Source organism: Podarcis raffonei, chromosome 13, assembly GCF_027172205.1.
Source record: "Podarcis raffonei isolate rPodRaf1 chromosome 13, rPodRaf1.pri, whole genome shotgun sequence".
NCBI classification, from domain to species: domain Eukaryota; kingdom Metazoa; phylum Chordata; class Lepidosauria; order Squamata; family Lacertidae; genus Podarcis; species Podarcis raffonei.
In genome coordinates, this window is record NC_070614.1 from 39,899,009 (window position 1) to 39,922,080 (window position 23,072).

General features: G+C 46.9%; 3 protein-coding genes across 7 annotated transcripts in view; 1 reads left to right on the top strand and 2 right to left on the bottom strand.

Annotated features, from left to right (window-relative positions):
* On the bottom strand, positions 1-10,201 carry THOC6 (THO complex subunit 6). Of its 2 annotated transcripts, none has more exons than XM_053363571.1 (13): positions 10,082-10,201; positions 8,353-8,468; positions 8,193-8,257; positions 5,564-5,667; positions 5,432-5,469; positions 5,287-5,335; positions 5,123-5,194; positions 4,646-4,748; positions 3,651-3,700; positions 2,844-2,906; positions 2,217-2,327; positions 1,652-1,780; positions 1-438 (listed from the first exon to the last, which is right to left on the bottom strand). In XM_053363571.1, the coding sequence occupies exons 2-13, from the start codon at positions 8,466-8,468 to the stop codon at positions 355-357; spliced, it is 984 nt and encodes a 327-aa protein (XP_053219546.1). In that variant the 5' UTR covers positions 10,082-10,201; the 3' UTR covers positions 1-354. The 2 variants fall into 2 exon arrangements, with proteins under 2 accessions (XP_053219546.1, XP_053219547.1); XM_053363572.1 differs by lacking the exon at positions 10,082-10,201 and adding an exon at positions 9,502-9,601.
* Positions 9,752-14,389, top strand: HCFC1R1 (host cell factor C1 regulator 1). Of its 4 annotated transcripts, none has more exons than XM_053363626.1 (6): positions 9,752-9,964; positions 11,448-11,641; positions 12,681-12,731; positions 13,126-13,290; positions 13,375-13,534; positions 13,636-14,389. In XM_053363626.1, exons 2-6 carry the CDS (start codon positions 11,448-11,450, stop codon positions 13,672-13,674), a joined length of 609 nt encoding a protein of 202 aa, XP_053219601.1. In that variant the 5' UTR covers positions 9,752-9,964; the 3' UTR covers positions 13,675-14,389. The 4 variants fall into 4 exon arrangements, with proteins under 4 accessions (XP_053219601.1, XP_053219600.1, XP_053219598.1 ...); XM_053363623.1 differs by having other exon boundaries at positions 9,760-9,964; positions 13,375-13,548; XM_053363624.1 differs by lacking the exon at positions 9,752-9,964 and adding an exon at positions 10,258-11,343 and having other exon boundaries at positions 13,375-13,548.
* LOC128400923 (ras-related protein Rab-35-like) overlaps positions 14,383-23,072 on the bottom strand; it is a 14,690-nt gene continuing 6,000 nt past the window's right edge. The window contains exons 2-6 of the mRNA XM_053363641.1: positions 19,710-19,760; positions 18,279-18,402; positions 17,860-17,984; positions 16,424-16,548; positions 14,383-15,774 (exon numbers count right to left, since the gene is read on the bottom strand). Coding sequence (XP_053219616.1) covers positions 15,646-15,774; positions 16,424-16,548; positions 17,860-17,984; positions 18,279-18,402; positions 19,710-19,760 — 554 coding nt within the window. The 3' untranslated portion in view covers positions 14,383-15,645. The remainder of the gene's footprint in view (positions 15,775-16,423; positions 16,549-17,859; positions 17,985-18,278; positions 18,403-19,709; positions 19,761-23,072) is intronic.

The window sequence follows — 23,072 nt, forward strand, 5'->3', positions numbered from 1 at the left end:
TTTCAGTCTAAAAAAAATTGTTTTAATGCATTTAACTCGAAATAGATTTAACAGCTTTTTGCCTGTGATGTAAGGTTTATCCTGACTGTGGAATTGGGGGTTTCTAGTTACAATAAACACAGTTCCCAATTCCTTTCATTTTCCCCCCCACAACTTTAAAACCCATGAAGTTCATGCCCAAGCAGGTCCAGGGGTTTCTTTTTCCTTAGTGAAGAGTCTCCTTTTCCCAACTGACAGTCCAGCTACCTGTGGCTCACTCATCCCTGAACGCAGCAGCCTGTCGAGTGGCGCTGCCTGTCCTGCCCAGGCACTCCTTGAACAGCACCAGTTTATGGAAACGGAATCGTCTGAGCCTTAAGAGAAGGTGAGGGAAAAGGCCCGGTAACCAAAGTTGGTGAAGACGTCGATGCGATGGCTGCTTCCGGCAGCTGTCAGCACCTGATGGCGAAGAGGAAGGGAAGATGAGAGGAAAGAGGTTTATCAGTTATGGGGCGGCGGAAGGCCCACCCACTGCCCCACCCGCTCTGCTTCTAACCTTGCCCACCCCTTCTCTCTTGCTTTGCTCCCCACCATCACCAGCCACGGAAACAAAGCCATTGTTCTGCCCAGCAGAAAACAGCAAGTACTCAAGCCCAGGGATGAGGAACCTCAGGGGCAGGGACCACATCCAGTCCTCCAGGTCTCTGATCCTTGGGATTCTCCCCGGGCCACACACCTTCTTCCCAGGCCATGCCCTCAGTGGTCATGCTTTGCACTCTTCCTTGAGTGATTTATTTTATTTTATTATTTTGCCTGGCTGGGATGTGTCCTTGAACTCTGACAATGCCTCTTGTTTGCCTGGAGGGGAGTGTGAGTGCATGTAGGAATTAGCCTAGGGTACTAAGGTAAGGTTTACATTCCTTGCCCCCCACCCCAACTTTTTGTCTCTGGTCCTGTCCCTGCATATGACCCTCCAAATGTTGCTTAGAAGGGACCCCTGGATTGCAAAATGTTCCTACCCCAGTCCTAATAAAAGACCATCTTCTCCCACATGCCTCTGCCTACCCCCAGTCAGATCTCTGATGGAGGCTGAGGAATGCAGAACTGGCAAGTATGCAGGGCAGGGCCTTCTGGGTTGTGGCACCCAGACTGGAGAACTCCCTCTCTTATGGAGCACATATGACTCCCTTTCTGTTGCTATTTCAACACCTCGGTTCAACCTCCTAGGTTCAATGGGCCTATGGCCCACCCCCTTATTATTGTATGGTTCTCCAGTGTGGTTTTCATTTCTGTGCCACAGATATCGCTTCAGGTTTGGGGTTGATTTTTTTTTTTACATACTTTTCCCAAGATAATTTGCCGTTTACTCATAGCTGTGTTTTAAATTTGGTTTGTCGGCTGCCTTGAGATTCCCACTTTATAGGGATATAGTTGTTTTAATTTACCGGGGGCGAGGGTCCCACAAACTCGCCATTTGGCGGTCCAGACCTCTGGGTTTCTACAAACTGAAGCCCAAATTCACTACTTCTGCAGGTCCAACCTCTCATTCACCAAGCCCCCTTGCTCCTTGGAAGCTTGGCACATTCTTATTTCAGCCCCTCCCCCACGTCCTGCCCCTTCCAAGCAGAATTCCAGCCCAGGCCAGACACCCTCCTGCCGCCCAGGAGCTTACCTTGTGCTCTGGCGAGTGTTCGTTGATGGAAAGAGAGTGGATGCAACGTGGGATGCAAGGGATTTGAGCCTTCACTTCCCCACTGATCTGTAAATGGTTAATGGTGGGGCTGTGGCCAGCCGAGAGAATCTGCGGAAGACAGATCATCAGGGCGGGGAAACAGGGTGCTGAGTGAAAGGGTGGGTTGAATAGCTGTCAACCTTCCTTTTTTTTGCAGGAAATTCCCTTATTCCAGAGCCATTTCCCGCTGCTATCCCGGATTGTTAGATATCCCGTAGACTGTCCCCGGGACAGCTGAGGCTGCTGGTCCCTTATTTTCGAGGATGCTGATCCCTTATTTTCAAATCTGAAAGTTGACAGCTATGGTGGGTGGCAATGAAACCATTTTTATGAAGAATAAAAAATTTGGCGCAAAAGGGAAGAGCAAAGGAAGGGGAAATAAGACTGGTTGGATGAAGGAATAAGAACAAAGGAGCAGGGGGAAGAAATGCAGGAATCAAGGGAATGAGGAAGCCAGCGAGATGGGAGGCTATGTGTCCCCCAACCCCCAGGGGGAATGACTCACCAAGTCCTGGTAGAACATGACTTGCTGCTGACACTGGGGCACGGGGAATATCGTGGTAGGTGTGACGGACCGCAGGTGCCACAGAGTGAGCGCTGGGCCTCCACCACACACCTGTGGAAGGAGAAACAGCAAAAAGGTTGGAGACCTGAGGGGAGGGATCTTGAACTGGGAAGTCAGGGCCCTCCATACTAGGGCCAGGGACTGGTCTAAGGTGCAGCCACCATACAAACCTAAGGGAAAGGTTAATAAATGGGTCCTTCAAATGCATGTTAAAGGGGCGCCCCAGATCTGAAAAAGTGGAAGACGGCTGCCTTAGGGAACCCACAACCTGCCGATGACAAAAGCTCTCTGCAAGAGCAGTTTTGCTCACCCAGTACACCAAACACTTGTCCATTGCAAATGTCAACAGGCCCCCTGGCTTCCAAGGCCAGTTTCAGAAAATATGGGCAGAACAGGGAGCTCCAAAGAAGGGAAGCCAACGTCTCTGGACATCCCATGCGACATCCGAGAACAGCAAGGCTCAGTGAACAACCTCCTCCTTCCCTCCCAGACTGCTGCACCCCAGCTCAATACATCTTGGGATATTTAAGCTGTTCTCTTTCTGCAGCCAAGAGTCAATGAACTCACCATCCAGTCGGACTCGGTTGCCAGGCAACGGATCCACTTCCCGTTCTGCGGCCTGTTGCATTCCTAAGGGAGTTGAGGGGAGCATTAGGGGAAGGTGGCCGAAGGAAGCAATGGTTAAGTGGTGAAGCTGGTTATCGAAAATGAGTAAGGGCTCCATTTCCTCAAAGGTTTCTCTTCAATAAAATATGAGATCGCAAGTGTGATGTTGTCTCCTGTTAATATAGGTTCCTAGTTTTTATTAGGGGTTGTTGTTTTGAGGAGTTGCAAACACTTTGATAATAACAGCAGCTTAGTTTGCATATTTTTCTCTACTTTGTAAATTATTTTTAAAATTTCTGGATAGATGGAGAATGGAAGAATGGGGAGGGATAGGAAGGCACTGTGTTCCCTGGGGCAGAGGGAAATGGGATAAAACCGCAATACCTCATAAGGTTATCTAAAAGGGTTTAATCCTGGATGGTGATTTGGAAATGGGCTATTAATCTTTCTCACTGCTGCTAAGATCAGTATAGTGGTCAATTAGACCACTATTTATCTGAGTGGTTTCATAAAACGTGGAATATAATAGCTCCATTATCTAAACTGACATATTACAGGAGAATGCATAAATAACAACAGTCAACCTAATCTATGGAACAACAGTTTGTTTATGATGTTTTGGAATGACAAACGTCAGGAAAATATCCAGTCATATACTTAATTTTGCTTTATTATAACTAATATTTTATTGTTTGTTTTCCTTTATGATTATTGTTTGATGCCTTCTTACATTAAAAATAAAGTTGTTGATGATGATGATTACATTACCTCATATTTATGTACTTCAATTGATTGAACCTGACCTCCAGTACGTAAATCTGCAAAGAGAGAGAAATAAAGTCCATGGTTTGTCTAGTCAACTGTAGCTCAGTGGCAGATCATCTCTTTGCATTCAGAAAGACCCTGGTTCAATCCTCAGCATCTCTACTAAGGGGTGGGAGGGACCCCACCTGAAACCCCTGCCATTAACCATAGACAACATGTTGCTAGATGGACCACAGGCCTCAGTATAGGCAGCTTCCTATGTTGCATATACACCATCCCAGTCCTAGAAAACAAGCCAAAGGGGGTGTCAGCAACTGATCATCTAAAGAGATTGGAAGAAAATGGAGCAGTGGGATCCCTGTGGCATTGGCTCGTCCCCAAACATTCTGAAGATATTCTCTGAATCACCTTTAAGTAAGTGACATCCGCCCTGCTTTTCAAGAAACTGCTAAGAGCAAACAAATATGGAATCTAAGATATAATCCAAGAGTTAAAACAAACCTTACGACCATTAGCCATATAACAGAGAACAGAAGTTTAAAAGGCACAGATTGATACCCAAAGATGGCTTACATCCACAGCATACATTTAAAGCAGGATGATACCACTTTTAACAGTCACGGAGAATCCTGCGAACTGTGGTTTGCTCAGAGTGCTGACTTCACATAGCTACAGTTTCCTGCACTGTTGACCAACTACAGTTCACAGGGTTTTTTATATCTGTTAAAGGTATCATAGCGCTTTAAATGTATGGTGTGGATGTTGCCCGAGTCATATTCAAATCAGCGAACATAAGTAACCAAGACGCCTGTTTCAGGACTGCGGGGTCACCACCACTGAGAAGGCCCTACCCTGACAGGGTTCAGATTTGGCTTCCTTCAGAGATGGGACATGCAGATGGGATCTGCCCAACTGATTTTAAAGCACGGGGCAGGGATTATATGGGGAGACGATCTCTCAGAGAAACAGCAGGCGGCAAGGAGGCTGCAGATCCTCACCCCAAAGGCGCACGGTGCCATCCTCACTCCCTGACAGGCACTCTCTGAGCTGGTCTCGAAGGGCCAGGCAGTGGATATAATCGGTGTGGCCTTGATATTCATGCTGTGACAGAGAGAGACGAAACAGAGTATGACTTGCAGTGGATGGAGGTAGGACACATTCTGGAGGCTGCAGAGATATGCTACAGAATAACTGAGAAATTATATTATGATACTCTATTGCTGTTGCAGAACAACACAGAATCCTGAAAAGCTATTTTTATTAAGTTTTCAATAACCATAAACAAGGGGAAAAGCCTTGGAGTTTGGAAATTGAGAATCTGACAGATTAAGAGGATTTATTTCCAGTTTATAATAACAATTTTGGGATACTCTAATGCAGAGAAGCCCCTGTAGGAGATGAGAAGGAGTTGCCTTAAATAAACCTCTTCTCTCCCGGCATTTCATCAGCCCCATGATGCTAGAGGCACGACTCACCGTGAAGGCGCCAGATTCCAGATCCATCATGTGAATGGAACAGTCTCCCCCAGCCATTAGAAGACTATTATCCTGAAGGAGGAAGGGGGAGAAGCAGCAAGAATGAGGCCGAGGCAGATGAGTGAACCATGCCAAACCCTCCCCATATTGCACTGCGCCTGTACCTTGAGGTTCAGCTGAAGGCTGTTGATTTCTGGCACCTCCAAGCTGCTCCTGAGCAGAAAAGCAAAGAGAGAATTTTTGCCATCTGTACATGCATAAAGAGGAAGGAAAGATGGCAATGGTGAAAGGGGGAAATCAAAGTTATACCCATAAGGCGGCCTCCTGCTCCAGGCTTCTTTGCAACCCTACGGCAGAAGGCAGAAGAAGGTTAAGAGGAACACAGTCAAAAGGAAGTCGGGAGAAACGTGGGAGGGGAACCGATGAGCCAGCCGCCCTTACCTTCTTCACAATCTCACTCCAGTTCCAGGCCTTGACTTCCCCATTGCCAGCACTGAGCAGCTGCCGGTCTGTGGAAACCAGGGCATAGACGGGACCTTCGTGAGCTGTGGGAAGAAGCAGCACCTGAAATGGATGGATTTTGGCATGGCAGTGGTGAAGTGCATTCTGGGAAATCCCCAGCTTGCCACCCTGAAGTTCCAGAGTTTAACTTTGCCAGGAACGCATTTTATTTCAATCTCATTTGCAGAGGGCTTGCAAGCCCGTGGCCAGATTCAAAGGGGCCTTGGGGGCAAGGACAGTCCTGGGAGAGCCCCCTCCCTTGGTTAGCTTACCAATCAGCAGGGGCAGGACTGTGAGAAGGAGAGGCCACTGTGACCACTTGGCCCACTGCTCCCCTCAGTGAAGGGCCCTTAAAATTAAAGGAGTCGTGTTAGGTATGTCAACACGGCAAATCATCACACAGGCACCCAGCTAAGGTGGGGAGAGGGTCTCCAAATTGGCACTTTAGAGGGATGGCAGGGGCAGGCGGTGGCACTGAATAATGGCACTGATGCACAGGCCCCTCCAGGTGTATCCTGCAATGCATCATTGGCACAATAATAGCATGTTGGTGGTGGATTTATACAATCATCCACACATCATTCTGCTTTATTAGTTCTTCTGTGATGCCTCCCCAATGATATTGTATAAAAGGCCTCAGCCCAGTATTCCTGAAGGAGCGTCTCCACCCCCATCGTTCAGCCCGGACACTGAGGTCCAGCTCCGAGGGCCGTCTGGCAGTTCCCTCCCTGCGAGAAGTGAGGTTACAGGGAACCAGGCAGCAGGCCTTCTCGGTAGTGGTGCCTACCCTGTGGAACGCCCTCCCTTCAGATGTCAAGGAAATAAAACAACTATCTGACTTTTAGAAAAAATCTGAAGGCAGCCTTGTTTAGGAAAAAAATTAAAGTTTGATGGTTTATTGTGTTTTTTAATATTCTGTTGGAAGCCACCCAGAGTGGCTGGGGAAACCTAGCCAGATGGGTGGGGTATAAATAATCAATTATTATTACATTGGTACCTCGTGTTACATACGCTTCAGGTTACATACACTTCAGATTACAGACTCCGCTAACCCAGAAATAGTACCTCGGGTTAAGAACTTTGCTTCAGGATGAGAACAGAAATTGTGCAGCGGCGGCACAGCAGCAGCAGGAGGCCCCATTAGCTAAAGTGGTGCTTCAGGTTAAGAACAGTTTCAGGTTAAGAACGGACCTCCGGAATGAATTAAGTACTCAACCCGAGGTACCACTGTATAATAATAATAATAATAATAATAATAATAATAATAATAATAATAATAAATTTTATTTATATCCCGCCCTCCCCTGCCAAAGCCGGGCTCAGGGCGGCTAACAACAATAAAACAATACAAAAGTACAACACAAACAACACTCTAAAATCATTCATTATAAAATTAATTAAATTCAAGCCACTGGCCACCATTGGGCCAGAGCTCCGCGAAGATTGCCGAGGGAGGGAGTCAGGCTGTGCCCTGGCCAAAGGCCTGGCGGAACAGCTCTGTCTTGCAGGCCCTGCGGAAAGATGTCAAGTCCCGCAGGGCCCTAGTCTCTTGTGACAGAGTGTTCCACCAGGTCGGAGCCACAGTCGAAAAAGCCCTGGCTCTAGTTGAGGCCAGCCTAACTTCTCTGTGGCCTGGGACCTTCAAGATGTTTTTATTTGAAGACCGTAAGTTTCTCTGTGGGGCATACCAGGAGAGGCGGTCCCGTAGGTACGAGGGTCCTAGGCCGTATAGGGCTTTAAAGGTTAAAACCAGCACCTTAAACCTGATCCTGTACTCCACCGGGAGCCAGTGGAGTTGATATAGCACCGGATGAATGTGATCTCGCAGCGAAGACCCCGTAAGGAGTCTCGCCGCAGCATTCTGCACCCGTTGGAGTTTCTGGGTCAGTCTTAAGGGCAGCCCCACGTAGAGCGAGTTACAATAATCCAGTCTGGAGGTGACCGTCGCGTGGATCACAGTGGCTAGGTCAGGGCGAGAGAGGTAAGGAGCCAACTGCTTAGCTTGGCGGAGATGGAAATTATTATTATATAATTATTATTATTATTATTATTATTATTATTATTATTGAAAGCAGGACTGCGAATAACCGTCCTGATACCATCATAAGACAAACAATCATGAATGCACAATAAATATGACACATGGAGAGGCCCTATGTAAGGGCCCAAAGGCTGGGGGCTTTTTTTGGGTGGAGGGTGGAGCCACCCAGCCCAGTGCTTCTCATCTCAAGGCCAGGCCATTTAGTTAGTTATTTATTAAATGATGCCAGCATTAGCCACAGCAGGCTCTCCTGGAGCCCAGCCAATGCTGCATTCTGACGCTGGGCCTGGGGATCTGCTTGATGGGAACTCCTGGCATTGCCACAAACGGCCAACCGTAATAAACAAGCAGGTTGGCATGGGAATGGATGCTCAATGCATCTTGGGAGTTCCTGGACTCCTTGCAGTTGTTGTTATTTGTTTATATCCCATTAGCCTTCCCGAAGGAGCCCAGGGCAGCAACAACAGGCAACATAACGATAAAAGCAACTTAAAAACAATTCCAGTAGAGGCTGTACTTTTCACCTACCTACAAAGGACACCACTGGCTTCTTGCTCTCCTCCTTAGCCTCTGAACTCAGTGCTGCAGAAAGGCTGGAGAGGAAGAAACACAGAGGTGTGAGAAAATGCAGAGATAATTGCTCCCTCTCCCAATAGAGGACAGTCTTTGTTAAGAGGCCCCAGATTACCTGAAGATGGCAATCTCTCCATAGTTGTTCCCAGCTGCCAAGTACTTGCCACATGGTGAGACACTCTGGGAGTAGACAGTCATGTGCAAGAGTTCCAGGGATCGCTGAACATCCATCTGGCAAGAGGAAGAAGCAGGAGAAGTCAAGGCAGCAAGTGCTGCCTGGATGGACACTGGTTCTTGCTTTGCTAAGAAATACTGTTTTATTTGCCCAGGCATGTCCCACCCCAAGCCCTGATTGCACTACAGTATAAGCAGATTCCGTCCTTGGCAAAACAAAATCCCACCTATGTAGTTGATTTACCTGCTGCGGAGCTTGACCAAGTTCAATTTTTTGTAAAGCCCAATTCTGCTAATTCCTGCAATATACCAAAGCGTAGATCTAGGCAGCCTGGCCTTGGATGTCAATAGGTAAGATGGGAACAATATCTCTCCTGTATGACACACTGGTCTCACCAGCATCCCAGTGCAGTACATGGAACCACAGAACAGGCTGCCATGTTACATGCTCCCCATGTCCAATGAACCTCACCCAGGGGTGTGACAAATGATCCCAAAGCATGTGGGGTTTCCAGCAAGGCAAAATAGGATACATCAGGAGTAGGGAACCTGTGGCCCACCAGATTGGGGGGGGGGCGGATTCCAGCTCCCATCAGCTCCAGTGAGTATGGCCAACAATTGGGGTGATGGGAGTTGTATTCCAGAAATATCAGCAGGGCCACCAGTTCCCTAACCCCACAATACATGCTGCAAATAATCTGGCTCCCTCGACAAAAGGAGATGTAAACACTGCATCTAATGTGAGTTTTTAAAATGCCCCGTGCGTCAACATAACGCTTTTGTTTTGCTACTGCATGTTGAATTTGGACACGATTTATATTTTGATGGTAAGCTGCCTTGGTTTTGAGTTTTAATTTTGCTGCAATACTTATATGTTTTTTCTATCAAGCTACCTTGAGTTTGATTTTATAAGAAAAGCAGCTTAACAGAAATGCAGAGTTCCCTTTAAAATAAAATTAAAAAACCACTTGATAATGCTGAGCGCGGAGCAAAAAGAGGAGCCGCATTGCAGCAAACGTTGGTCCAGGCAAAGCGCACACTCTATGCACACTGTCCGAGGAGTAAGCCCATTGAACACAGTGGGACTTACTTCTGAGTAAGCACGCAAACGACCGCGATGTTAAATTGCTCATGCAAACCCGCCCCGGTCAATGAGAGCCAGACGCGCCCGCGCTCCATTCATTCGGCGCAGAAGCGACGCGCTTTCCTTTATCCTTCACTTAACGTGGCCAATGCCGAAGCCGGACACTAGGGGGCGCGCATGAGCCCTTGAGACATTGTCTCGTCTCTATGATTAAGAAGAGCCGGAGCGACGAAAAAGCGCAAGGCACGACGGGATTCGGAGGCTCCGCGGTCAAAGCAACATGGACCGAGAGTGTAAAAAGGAACTACGTTTCCCGGCACACTTCGCGCGAGTATCAGAGTGTTTCCCCCCTCCTCGCTCGTCACGTGAAGACGAAATTTGGTCGCTGGTTTACACCCTGCTGGTTCCCCAGGCTGCTGTAGAAGCGCCGCCGTTGTGAAGAGCAGCGTGAGGAACAGACTTCCGAACGGTAAGAGGCATATATTTTTTAATCCCCTGCCGCTATATTAACGGCGCATGCGCAGACGCTATCTCCAGACCCGCATTTTAACCCGCCTCCCCCTCGCGCGTGCCTGTCTGCACCGACCGTTACTGGCGTCACGTTCCTTCCACCGCACAGCGGCAGCCGCACGTGCCTCAGAGAATCAAGGGGCGCCCAGCCCCACCTTGAATATAACCACGCCCTTTCCTGTGGAGTGGACACGCCCACCAGGTTGTGGCGAGCGCAAAGCATCTTGGGATTCCGTTATTTCGGTTAGCCCTGTAGCAAGGCATCATGGGAGCGTCTTTAAATGGCTGCCTGTGAGCGCAAAGGCTGCTGGGATTCCCAAACCTTGGCAGGGAGAGCTAAGCGCTAGTCGGGTCAAGGCAAACTTCCTTTATCCTGAAGTGGCCTTAAGGATCACGGGAGAGGGACCTGTGATCTCATGAGCCTCTAGGACAAAAAGGGGCAGTTGCAGATTTATCACTAACACATTAGCAACCTCAAAATCAAAAACACACATAACACTTTTCAGGATGGTAGAGCTGAATCCTACACAACAATCAGGTTAAGGTTACCAGGTTTTTTGCAATGAATCCGGGGACACTTTTCAACTTCCTGCTAAATAGATGGAATTTGTTGGGACTGATTTGTAAATGCAGGGACTGTCCCCCGGAAACAGGGACATCTGGTAACCTTACATCAGGTATTACTTTGAACAGACACACTGTTCTAGATTTATGCACAACTTCCAAGAGTTATCCAATGTAAACACCACCACTATCTGATGGAAACACTTTGCTTAATTAAGGTGTTGGAAACCTAAAGAGCATCTGCAGAGACCCCTCTGATAAAGACCTTACCTGATAAGAAACAGGAAGGAGCTTTGTATGTGGGACTCAGCCTTACGTCTCAAAATGAGCAGCTGGAAAAGCGCCTGAAGACAACAGGTGCAATATCTAAGGCAGTGGCTTTTCAAAGGAATTTATGCATGCATGCACCACCCCTTTTCCCCGGCAGAGACTTGAGGCGGCTTACAGACAAAATAGGAACAAATAGAATTAAACAGTATGCAAAGGGCCCACTTAATAAAAAGATCACATGAGACCAGCTTCCTTGCTCATATCAATTGCCCCCTAAAGTGCACAGCTTCAGAGGATCATCGGCTATGCTCAGTCATATACAGGGGAAGGGGAAGGCTCTTCAGGCCTGGTCAGTGTTCTGCCTGAACCAAGTATAAACCCTAGGATGCTCTCTCAAATCCTTTCTAACACACAACGACACACTTCCATCAATATACTAGCTCCGCTTTGCATCAGGCTGAAGGCACCAGAACAATCCTTTAAAAATAGGCAGCTTTTTCACAGGTTAGTGTGATTCAACAGCTCCCTTGCACTAACAGTATTTCAGGGCAGGATTAGTGCTACAGAGGAGAGTCTTAGTTTAACTCCCTTTATGTTTTACCTCACAGATGGATCAGACAACTGGCCAGCAATCGCCAACAATTATTCCATCCAGCCCATCCACGTGCTGCTCCTTCTTGGCTGGGAGCAGGGGTTGGAGCCACACCATGCCCTCCGGCAGGCAGCGGCACACAGCACGCAGAATGCCATGGATAAGGCAAAGCCAGGACTTGGTGAACTTAAGTAAAATACAGCAGTCCCGGTAAGCATGTGCACAATGAGGCTTTTTGCTTGCATGAAGAGGAAAGGATACATTTTGAGGATGGGCTGAGGGAGAGAAAAGTGGATTTTGATAGCGCCCACCTCTCTGGCATTTATTCACAGGCAAAAAGGTGACCGACCTGCTGGAAGCTTTAAAAAACATGCCAGAGAAGGAAAATGCAGTCATTTTGTTGGGCTTTTTATTTTGCAGCTTAGTTCTGAAGGAAAGAGGCAAAAGGGCAGACAGTGGGCTACAGTCATAAACTTTCAGGGAACTTAATTGATTACAGGACTTTATATATTCTGAAGGCACTTTACAATACAGTTCACACACAATTTAGGTAAAATAACTGTAACAAGACAGTGAAACTCAGCAGTGTAAAACATTTAAAATGTATTTACTTGCCAGCAAAATAACAAAGTAGGCACTAGGCAAGCCTCTCTGGGGGAGGTATTTCACTCCTGCTGCCTCATACCTTGTCTCAGATGGCAGGTACACTTGTAGAAGATTATTGGCTAAATATCTTAAGGTATAAATAGAAGTACGCAGTCCTTCAAGCATTCTGGTTCTGTAAAGGGCCTTAAAGCTGTAGCTAGGTGATCTTGTGCCCCTGGCAGAACCGTCCAGATTGCGCCCCCTAGCCATGGACAAATTAGCTCCTCTTTCCACCTCTCCTCCAACCCCGCCCCCAACCAATTCAATTCACACTCCTATTTAAAACCTTTTATTTATAGACCTATTTATGTACATATTTTTAGCCAATGTTGCTCCCCCTCCTTGCCTGCGCCCCTGGCTGGGCCCCACCTCACCACTCCCTAGCAATGGCCCTGGGTGGGTGTGGGTGGGGAGAAGAGAAAAAACCTAATTCAGTGCTGTGGGGAAGGAAGGAGGGGTCCTGCAAATCCATGGACTTTGGGGTCTGCAAAGAGGAAGAAGCACAGCTTTTATAATTATGGTAAAAGAGTAGGCCAGTGGGAGAAGAGCAACTAGCGTGGGGAGATCTTTGAGTCTCGAGTACAACTGTAGCTTTTTGTTTTAGGTGCCGGTCAACATCCTTCGCTTTCAAACGCCATCTGGAGCATAGAGATCAGTAAGTGTGACATAAGATGAGGAGTAATGGCTGGTGCATGAAGCGATTGGGGCTAGAAACTTCCATATTCATATTCCACTTTCTTCTTCCATATACAGGTTACAATTGCATCATGTTTTTTTCTTAAAAGCTTTTTTTTTTTTTTTTGCTGATTAAATATATTCCATTGTAGTTTTCTGAGAACAATGAATAAACTATTGAACATGCAATTTTCATTGTGTGCTTTTTGTATCCGACACTAAAAATGCCAAATGAACTTTTAATGTGCTGCAGTGCATGATGGGCCATGCTGAAGGGCAGAGTGGGGAAAGTGAGCTTGGCATGAATTGGTACAGGACAGGATTGGTGTCACTGGACCCTGGACTCCTTGCCATTGCTCTCTGTGCCCCAACAGGGAACCCAGTTCCAAACACTTCCTCTCAGAGGACAAGATGGCTGCCCGCTTCAACTCTCTTAGCCTGGACAATGACCATGTCTACAGCTCCAACGGTTTCCCTCTCTACGATGAAGATCCCAAGTGGCAGGAGGCATATGCACGCCTGAAAGAACTGCAGCAGAGGTACTGGGGACCACTGCTTTGTGAGGGGGCAGTCAGAGAAGCAGAATAACAAGGCTTCATTGTGTGAGATTTTCTCTCTCTTAGGCTGTCCCAAGATGGAGCAAGTGAAGAAGCTAGTTCAGACGAGGATGAGCACAACAGTGTACTTGTGGATGGAGAATTCATTATGGCAGATTGCCCCATACTGGCACATCCATCCTTCCTACAAGAGCCCATTGGAGGAGTCAGCCTTGTGCCTGAAGAGGTGTTTCTTTCTCTGTAAGTATAGCATAAGACTTGGGAAGAGGAACACTAGAAAGCAAAATCATTTGCATCAGTAACTAGCATCCTCCCTCATTCTTACAGGAATCCTTGTACAGAAGTGGTCCTTTGGAGCCCTCCTAGTAACTCAGGCTTTCACAGTATCCGGACATTGATGGCTATCCCATCTTCCCTCAGCTCTCCTGCACAGCCTCAGCAAGAAGCAGCGGCAATACAAGAGGAAATGGAAATATGAGCTTTCACCCATCTTGGTCTAAAGCCAAAACTCTTTTTTTCCGGTTGGCCTGTCAGACTTTCAACAAATGACATCATTATCCAGCATCAACACATTTGATTGCAATTTTTTTTACAGCAACATAGGAACACCCATCATTTTTCAACCCACTGCAATAATCTGATCCTCTCCCCTCTACTAGATGTAAAAATGTGTGTGTTGTCGTTTCTGGTGTGTGTGCATATTGCTATTTTCTTTTCCAATAGGAAAGATGCCAGTACTTAGGAAAAAGTGCAACTGTGGTGTCTCAAGGTGCTATGACTCAGAATGTTAATATTGCTTTTTAGAAGCAGTTTCAAAATGAGCTTTCTGAACTTCTCCTTTTTATTTTATCAGAGAGCTGATATCCCACCCTACCAAAAAAAATGTTTGTGTGAAGATCAACTAACATTTTCTCTTTCCTTGCGGGAGCAGCATCTTGACCTTTTACTTCCAGAGAGCTAAAAACAAGATGTTATTCCAGAGGGTATCAACAGATGGAAATATGACAAAAAAATCCCTCTTGGCACCAAAGGATGGGTAGCCACATTTTGGAGAAATAAAAGAATAAGAGGTGGTTTCATATCTAAATTTCTTTATTGAACAGTGGTGTCTCCTTGACAGGTTTAATGCCATTAGCAGTGGGTTAACACAAGATGTTTTAATTATGTACATAATTCATTTTTGTGTATATAAAATAATTCATGAAGCAGACGTATTGCACAGTCAGAAGGTCCCCATATTTAAAGACAGAGGTGGGAGGGCAGATACAATTTCAACCCTGTTGTACCCACCATTTTGGAGTTGTGGGGTGGAGACCCACCTCCCAGATCCAAACAATGTTTCATATTCCAAGTTTGGCATATACACACCTTCTGATTAGTTCCTCAGTTTCAGGAGGGAGGCTGGGCTGACAGGATGGTACCCCAATTGCTAATACAAGGCAGGGAGGTTTCAAAGAGACCTTTCCAACCCCAACCTTGTTTTGAATATGAATATACATGACAATTTGCTCTGAGACAGGAGAGGGGTTATGGGGAAGAGATGAACAATCCTGTTCCAAACCCAGGTAGGAGAGGTTTGCATCCTGGATTTTAACCCAGGCCTCAGGACAGTATTCTGACCACATTTCTTAGCAAACGCAAGCCAAGAAGAAAATTGGGGCAATCCCCACTATTGCTAGGTGAAGTATTGTGAATTGAGGCACTGGATTCCCCCAGTTTCATCCTATCCCTCATTAGTCACAGGTACAGCTGTATTGTCCTCCCCCCTTAAAAAGAAATACACATCTTTCTCCCGCAACACACACACACGTATCACAGTGACCCAACAATGGATACTCGAGCTGCACTGCGCCATGGCAACACAGGGTGGGAATGGAGGGTAGAGGAAGACGATAAGTAAAATACATGAGAAGAGAGTTTATAGGCAACACTGCAGAGGTTATTTTTGTTTTCTGGAAGTAGAGAATGCCCCTCATCCTCCTATTCATCACCTTTATGCAATTTGTTTCAGCATTGTTTTTAATGCTCTTCAATGTTCCCCCGCCTCTATCCCCAACGCAAGAAGGGATTTCAGCGCCAGTATATAGATTTTTCCATTCCAGCAACTCAACCTCTCCAAGGGTTGTGGGGAGGGGAGTGCCATTCCAGTGCTGTGGGCATTCATTCACACAGACGCCCGTGCCCTCCCGCCAGGATTCCAGGCCCCCCCTTCCCCCACCACACATGCACACATAACGGCAGCTATTTTTAACCACCCACCCAGCCCTTCCACAGTCCAGTCAGTCATTCTCAGGATTTTGGGGCGGGGAGGAAGAGGAGAACATGGGGGCTGTCCCTTCAGCAGCATTTCTTGACGGAGGGTTTCTTTTTGGGCTTGTTGATTTTGACAACCTCATTCTGCTGCTGGAGCCGTGCCAGATTTTCCTGTTTAGTCCGGAGCACCATGGCTGTGATGGCATTGAACATCTGTAGCGGAGGAAAAATACAGAGTGATGGGCCTGCCTTTCCCTACCAACAACGCGTGCGCACACACCCATTAGGCACAGAGGCATTTCTCTAATAGGGAGTGGCTCCACAGGCCAAATCCTGTGGCTCCACAGGCCAAATCCTTATCAGGATCTACCTCGCAGGATAAAGTTGATGGGTGGCTGAGAGAGCACCTACCTGTCGATCACATTATTGTGCCTCGTGACTGACATGCAGCAGGGGCACCCACCAGTCAAAACCCCTTTTGCAAGCCTCTTCTCCCACACGCTCAAAATTGGAACAAGCTCTGGAGCTGAAAGGGGAGCAAAGAGGCTTGCAAAGGCTTTTTGCAAACCTCTCTTCTCTTTCAAGTCCCCAAGATCAGGAACTTAATAAGGAAGAGGCCCACCCCACTTCCCATTTAAGGTTCCGATATTTAATTCACTGATGACTTAAAATTAAATCCTGCCGACTAGGCTACGCAGTCCTGTTCACAACCAATGCAGGATTAAACCCTATCCTCCTACCCACCAGTTGACCTCACTAAGGGGCAAGGGGGCGTGGTTTGGGGAGCCAAATTGGTTCCCCATCCCTGCTCTATAGGTACTGTGTGTTTTCATTCTTCCCGTCTCCACCCTCACCCACCCACCTCTTCCACATTGAGGTTTTCCTTGGCGCTGGTTTCAAAGAGGCGGACTCCCATTTGCTCACTGAACCGCCGGGCGTCAGCTGTCTCCACTTGCTTCCGCGATGGGTCCTCGCATTTGTTACCCACTGATGACAATTTGGGGGAAAGGAAGGAGGAGGAATCAGAAGCGGAATCAAATGCAACAAAGAGGGATCCAACAGCCTTAATTATTACCAGAGGAAATACTGTAAGAGTACCAGCGGTGTAGACAAAAAGAGTACGTCAAATTCCCAAACCAGAGTATTCAAAGGAAAATTGCCCCATAAGCTACCAAGCTGAGGCAGTACAACCGCTCAACAGAAACCAGATTGTCAGGTTAGATCAGAGAGCCATTTATTGCACCAATTTAAGTTGTTAGGAACAACTTTCCCTAGAAAAAGCTTTAAAGCCACCTGTGACCTTAGCTCAGTTGTACAGCACATGCTTCCCACATGGAAAGTCCAAGGTCAAGCCCTGGTACCTTAAGGTTTTCTCTTTTTTAAAAGGATCAGGAAGGAGGTTATGGGGGAAAAAATTATCTGCCCAAGACCCTGCTACCCATTAAGTGCACATGGTCTGAACCCCACTCCAAGCAACTGCACACAGGATGCAGTTCTTCCCTTCTCCCGGCATGAAGGAACACAGTGCACCACCAGCCAGGTGACTTAGGGCTGCTTGAAGGCTATACCCCCTGCTGCCTCCCAGAAAGAACACTGGGGGCGGGGAGACCATCCTTAGGCTGCGCCAGCATTTGCTTTGATCTCCATTCCTTTCTCTTTTGTATCATGTCTATTTGCTTGTGAGCCTGCGGGCAGAGCATCTTGCCTCTTAATATATGTGCAACACTTAGAAAATGTTAGGTAATTTCTAACATTTCTAAAGGGGGTTAAATCATCACCTCCACAGCCTGTCCCATCCACAAATGAAGCCACAGTAGTCCAGAAAGAACTTCCACTGATGGCTCAGAAGTGCATATTTGCCAGTGCCGTAGCGTGGGTTGTCAGCACCCGGGGCAAGGCAAGTAATTTGCGCCCCCTAACCCGTGGATTTGCGCCCCCTAACCCTAACCCCCAGATGTTGCGCCCGGCCCCCCCTGCACCCCCCACGCTACGCCACTGATATTTGCTCCTATATTAACCAGAATGCACTATGTGTGATTCTAGCCTAAACCTCAGGGCTTAGGTTTCCTGTTCCCCAAACCCACTGGTCCATCCCAAAGTTAAAATACAAGTCATACTTATCTGGGGTATTAATGCATCCACCTGACCTGACCTGGCATGAATAAGAGCACTGCATCTTGGGAAAATCTTTTGGCCTTCAGCTTAGATAACTAGGTTTCAGTATACTGTGAACACATGTCCGTTAAACACTAGACGACTGAATGTGGGAAGCTAGGATTTCAACTCTGATTCGCTCACCCAAGATCTTGCAGACGCTGTCACAGTTCTGCCCAATCTCGTGCAGCCAACGCTTGACATTAACAAAAGACTCCGCGTTCGTCACATCATAGACGATGATGACACCATGCGTGTTACGGTAATACCTGTCACAGCAGAAAGAGAGACCATAAAATGGGTTCCCTATCCTGGAATAAACCTCTGCACCTCTCCCAGAAAACATGAAAAAAGGGTTATTTGCTCTGAAACCAGAAATCCCAAACTTTCCACATCTTTTCATTGTGGATTTTATCCCACCTGTTAACTAAGTTTCAAGGCAGCGTGCTCCCCATATACATGCATCAGAGCCAATCCACATTCTCAAAGAGTTCAAAATAACCTCCACCCTCCATCCTGCCCCTAGAATACCCAGGCATACCCCACATCTGTGCCATGCTTACGTGGAAGTGATGGTTCGGAACCGTTCCTGTCCAGCAGTGTCCCAGATCTGCAGTTTCACTCGCTCTCCATTTATCACTAGCGTCCGAATCTTGAAATCTACCCCAATGGTTGTGATATAGCTGCCTGGGAGAGACATGCGGAAGGGAAAAATTAGAGCAGGAGGTCAGAGGACAGGAGGAGAAAAATACTGGCACGGAGATTTAACAAAACTAGAAATTTTCCAGTGGGAAATCACCCCCCCCCCAAAAAAAAAAAATTATATGGGGAACTACAGATAACAGGAAGATAAAAATATGTACAACACAGAGATAGAAACAGGTGACCATAAAACAGGCAACTCATAATTCTTGGAGTCAAAGGGCACTTACACTGTGGTGGCTGAAACACCAAAGGACATTGCAGTCATCACAGTGGATAAAACTGGGATGAGATGCAGGTTGGGTCTAGGAGATAATCCCACCTTTAGCCACAGATTCACAGGGTGGCTTTGGGCAAGTGTCTCATCTTCATCTGAATACCTGCAGTGAGGACTCTGCTCTACTCAAGCAGACTCTCTGCGTGGTTTAAGACTGCAGGAAGATCTGGGTTCTACATTACATGGGGAGCCTTTTCCAGTAGCCCCTTCTGCCGACATTCAGCCCCCCAACACATGGGAGAGGGGCTGCATGAATGGGAACATGCAAGAGGCAGTGGGAGCAATGGGCTCGTCCCTGCTCTCCCTTTCATAAGACCTGAGGAAGGGGTTGAAATAATGAGAGAATATGGCCGCTGTTGCAATATGCTTGATAGGTTGGCAGTCTTGGCTCCTACCTGATCTCTGTGTTGAGAACAGCTCTTCATTTATCCCATTCTCTTCCAAAGCGCTCAAGGCGGCATATGTGGCTCCAGCGTTAGAAACTCAGATCTATAAGCTAGGTGCCAAATGGCTGCTTAAACCAGGGTTACAGTCGCAAAAATGGAGTGCCTAAGTTGCCATTTTGGGGGCAGACAGTTCAAAAGTCCTATTTTTCAATATTACTTTTTGGCTCCTGAAATTCATTATGATGGTGCAGATAAAAATAGAACAGATAGAATTCTACAGGACATGTTGCTGGTGTGTGAAAACAGTCAATATCCAAGGATCCCTAGTCATGCACCTCCAGATGGTGGAGACATCAGGTGCCATCCTGGCGCCAGGGCATCTTCACTTGGTCGCAAGTGGCCGATAGCCAGGCACAAAATGTGCCTGGCAAATTTCAAACACTCTGCGGTTCTCTTCCTCCCCATTTTATTCACCCAAGAACCCTGAAAGGTAGGTTAGGCTGAGACTGTGACTGGCCCACAGTGACCCAGTGAGTTTCATAGCTGAGCAGGGATTCGAACCCTGGTCGCTCTTGGGTCCGAGTCCCACACCGGCTATCTAATGAGTGAGAACAAAGGGCAGCACTTACCAGAGAAGGTGTTGTCCGCAAAGCGAAGTAGAAGACTGCTTTTCCCCACCCCTGGACAGGAAAAGAAAAAAAGAAACAGGTTGCACAAACTTTATATAGGATGGATCTTTAACATCCTCCCAGCTTTGTTTTCAACGGCCTCTGATGCAAACATAATCACCTCAGCAAAGGTTGCCAGCTCCCCACCCAAAGCAAACACACCTAACCAGCATATTTGCTCAAGACGGCCACTCCCACCCAAAGCTATTGTATCCCATTCAAGGGCAGAGAGCAGCAAGGGATTATGGGGGGTGGGGAGGCATGAGGACTCTGGATTAGCTCACATGACTTCGGGGAACACAATCTGCATTGGGGGGAGGTGGGGCAGAGAGAGAAAATGGGATATATACAAGTGAATTTATTTGTGGGGAGTCACTGAGCACACTGCACCATTCATAAATGGGATATGGAGTGGGAGGGAGTGCTCCGAGGAGGAAATTGGATGACAGGGAGGCGTCTCTCAAGGCTGCAGTTGTAGCCGTGTCAATATTACCTCATGCGGCATAACTGGGCAGAGCCACCTCCACAGGTGTCCACGTGACAAACCCAACCCTTCTAATGCATGATGTCACCTGCTGACATGACCCCGAAAGAGTAGTAGAAGAAGAAGAGTTTGGATTTGATATCCCGCTTTATCATTGCCCTAAGGAGTCTCAAAGTGGCTAACATTCTCCTTTCCCTTCCTCCCCCACAACAAACACTCTGTGAGGTGAGTGGGGCTGAGAGACTTCAGAGAAGTGTGACTAGCCCAAGCAGCTGCATGTGGAGGAGCGGGGAAGCGAACCCGGTTCCCCAGATTACGAGTCCACCGCTCTTAACCACTACACCACACTGGCTTGTCCACTCAGCTTTGCAAGCCCACTCCGCCGCCACCCTTTCTTCAGCAGAGTCACAGCAATACTTTAAAGCTCCTGATGCACGCCGGCCTCCCTGCAAAGCGGTTGCAAATTCAACAGGCCCCCTTCGTACAGAGAGTGACGCCTTTGGGCCCTCGAGGAGATACAGAGGCCTCCCTGTGCCACTCCAAAATGGAAGGACGCCCTCGCGGTTGCCATTTTGCTACGCGCAAAGGCCGGGTGGCGCCAACAGCAGGCAGTAAGGGAAGAAAGAATCCCAAGTACCAGAAATTTATTCCAGGCCCAAAGTGTTTGGGGGGAAGGAATCCTTCCTCAGGGCACCATAAATATACAAACAATACATATAAGAAATGGGATAGCAAGTCCAAAATATAATACGTAACACTTATGTGTGTTCAGGTGCCGTTATCAGAGTTCTCGACCGCGCAGTTTTCCTCGCGTTTGAGCAAATGCAAATCAAATCCCTATGCAGAGTTTCCTCATGAAACATTATTATCAATTAAATTTACTTAACTCCCCCCCCCCACAAAAGCAGCTGAAAGCGACTTACAAAGCAGAACACGGTGGCTGAGCAAGGGGAGAGCCAGAACAACCAAACCGAAGTCAGACCTGGCATGCATGCATGCATGCGCGCATGCATGCGCGCACACACACACACACACCCTACACAGTTTGGCATTCATATGTTCAGCTGAATGCCTGAAGAGACCTCCATTCACACAATCACATACAGAATATATGACAGACAAAAGTTTTCAATCTAACCCTTGTAAAAAGAAAAAGATAGTGGAGGAATTGAAGGTATGTAAACAAAACGTATAACAAAACCTTTTTGAAAGCAGAAAACATACAAATGAGCCAACTCCTAAATATTGAGAACTACCAAAAATTCCCATTAGTGAGGCTCAAAAGTAACCAACAAACCCAATATCAAACCATTTGTATCAGCTGGAACTCATTATTATACAGTATTTTGTACAGTACTTAATAGCCGATGTCCTGTGTTATGTTACTCATATATTTACAGCGCTCCTGAGGAAGGTTTCTGTTTTTGTTTTTTACAAAATACATCAGACCTGGAGTAAATCTTATTTCTAGCACCTGGTGTTCTGTCTTTTTTCTTTTCTTTTTTTGGCCTGCCATTACTGCATAACAAATAACTTTTAAACTATTTTGTGCCTGGTTACATGTTACACATTTTTATATAGAAAATATATATCCCTACCTTTGTTTCTCTCATACAAATACACATTGTGTCTTACAAAGCAACTCAGTGCTTTCTCTTCTCTTTCCTGAATCTTCCAACATTAGTTTCACTGAATGTCCACATATTCTAATGTGGAGAGACTGAGAAAAACATTTGTCTATCCTTTTTCTTCATGCTATGCATAATTTCGTCAACTTCTGTCAACTCTTACGCACTGTTTCTCTAAACCAAAAAGTCTGAAATGCTGCAACCTTTATTTGTTGGAGAGTTGTTCTATTCCGCCCCCCCCGCCCCATCATTTTGACTGCCCTTTTCTGAACCTTTCTAATCCAGATTAAAAGGGGGGAAATACGGACTGGCGTTTTGATGTATGGATGCTGCAATGAGGAGCACTGATCCCACAAGGAGCACCTGCCTAGAAACAGCCCAAGAACCCTAAACTCTGCACCAACCATTAGGGAATGCCCAAAACCAAAAGGTCCCAATTCTTTTTTTACAAAAAGATCTTCATGAGATGAAAATATCAGGTCACATCCACACCATTCATTTAAACTCTTACACCATAACAGTCATGGCTTCCCCCAGAGACCTACAATTCAGAGCACCCTTAAACTACAGTTCCCAGGATCCTCCATGACTGTCAAAGTGGTATAAGAGAGCTTTAAAAGTATTGTCCCACTGAATGCACCTCTAAAGATGAAACAGAGAAGATCTGGAGATAATTATTATTTGTACCCTGCCCATCTGGCTGAGTTTCCCCAGCTACTCTGGGCGGCTTCCAACAAAGATTAAAAAATACATTAAAATGTCACACATTAAAAACTTCCCTGAACAGGGCTGCCTTCAGATGTCTTCTAAAAGTCTGGTAGTTGTTGTTCTCTTTGACATCTGGTGGGAGGGCGTTCCACAGGGCGGGTGCCACTACCGAGAAGGCCCTCTGCCTGGTTCCCTGTAACTTGGCTTCTTGCAGTGAGGGAACCGCCAGAATGCCCTTGGCACTGGACCTCAGTGTCCGGGCAGAACGATGGGGGTGGAGACGCTTCTTCAGGTATACTGGACTGAGGCCATTTAGGACTTTAAAGGTATCCCTATATTAACCCATAAACAGGCTTGTATGGGAGGATACGGCCTTTTAAGCCTTTTAAGGCTTCCATGGTGGGCTTGTTATACTGCCATCCCTGCACCTAGGGTTTTACAAAGAAACACAAAACAGGAAGTCTCTGCCCAGAGAAGCTTAAAATTTGCAACTTGGCAAAGAAG

Excerpts from the sequence above, each read along its gene's own strand:
- HCFC1R1 (XM_053363623.1), top strand. The coding sequence starts at position 11,448 with ATGGATCAGACAACTGGCCAGCAATCGCCAACAATTATTCCATCCAGC. Across the intron at positions 11,642-12,680 it reads AGTAAAATACAGCAGTCCCG|GTGCCGGTCAACATCCTTCG; the intron begins GTAAGCATGTGC and ends TTTTTGTTTTAG. Across the intron at positions 13,291-13,374 it reads CTGAAAGAACTGCAGCAGAG|GCTGTCCCAAGATGGAGCAA; the intron begins GTACTGGGGACC and ends TCTCTCTCTTAG.
- THOC6 (XM_053363571.1), bottom strand. The coding sequence starts at position 8,468 with ATGGATGTTCAGCGATCCCTGGAACTCTTGCACATGACTGTCTACTCC. Across the intron at positions 5,470-5,563 it reads GGAGTGAGATTGTGAAGAAG|GGTTGCAAAGAAGCCTGGAG; the intron begins GTAAGGGCGGCT and ends CTTCTGCCGTAG. Across the intron at positions 3,701-4,645 it reads TGGCACCGTGCGCCTTTGGG|ATTTACGTACTGGAGGTCAG; the intron begins GTGAGGATCTGC and ends CTCTCTTTGCAG.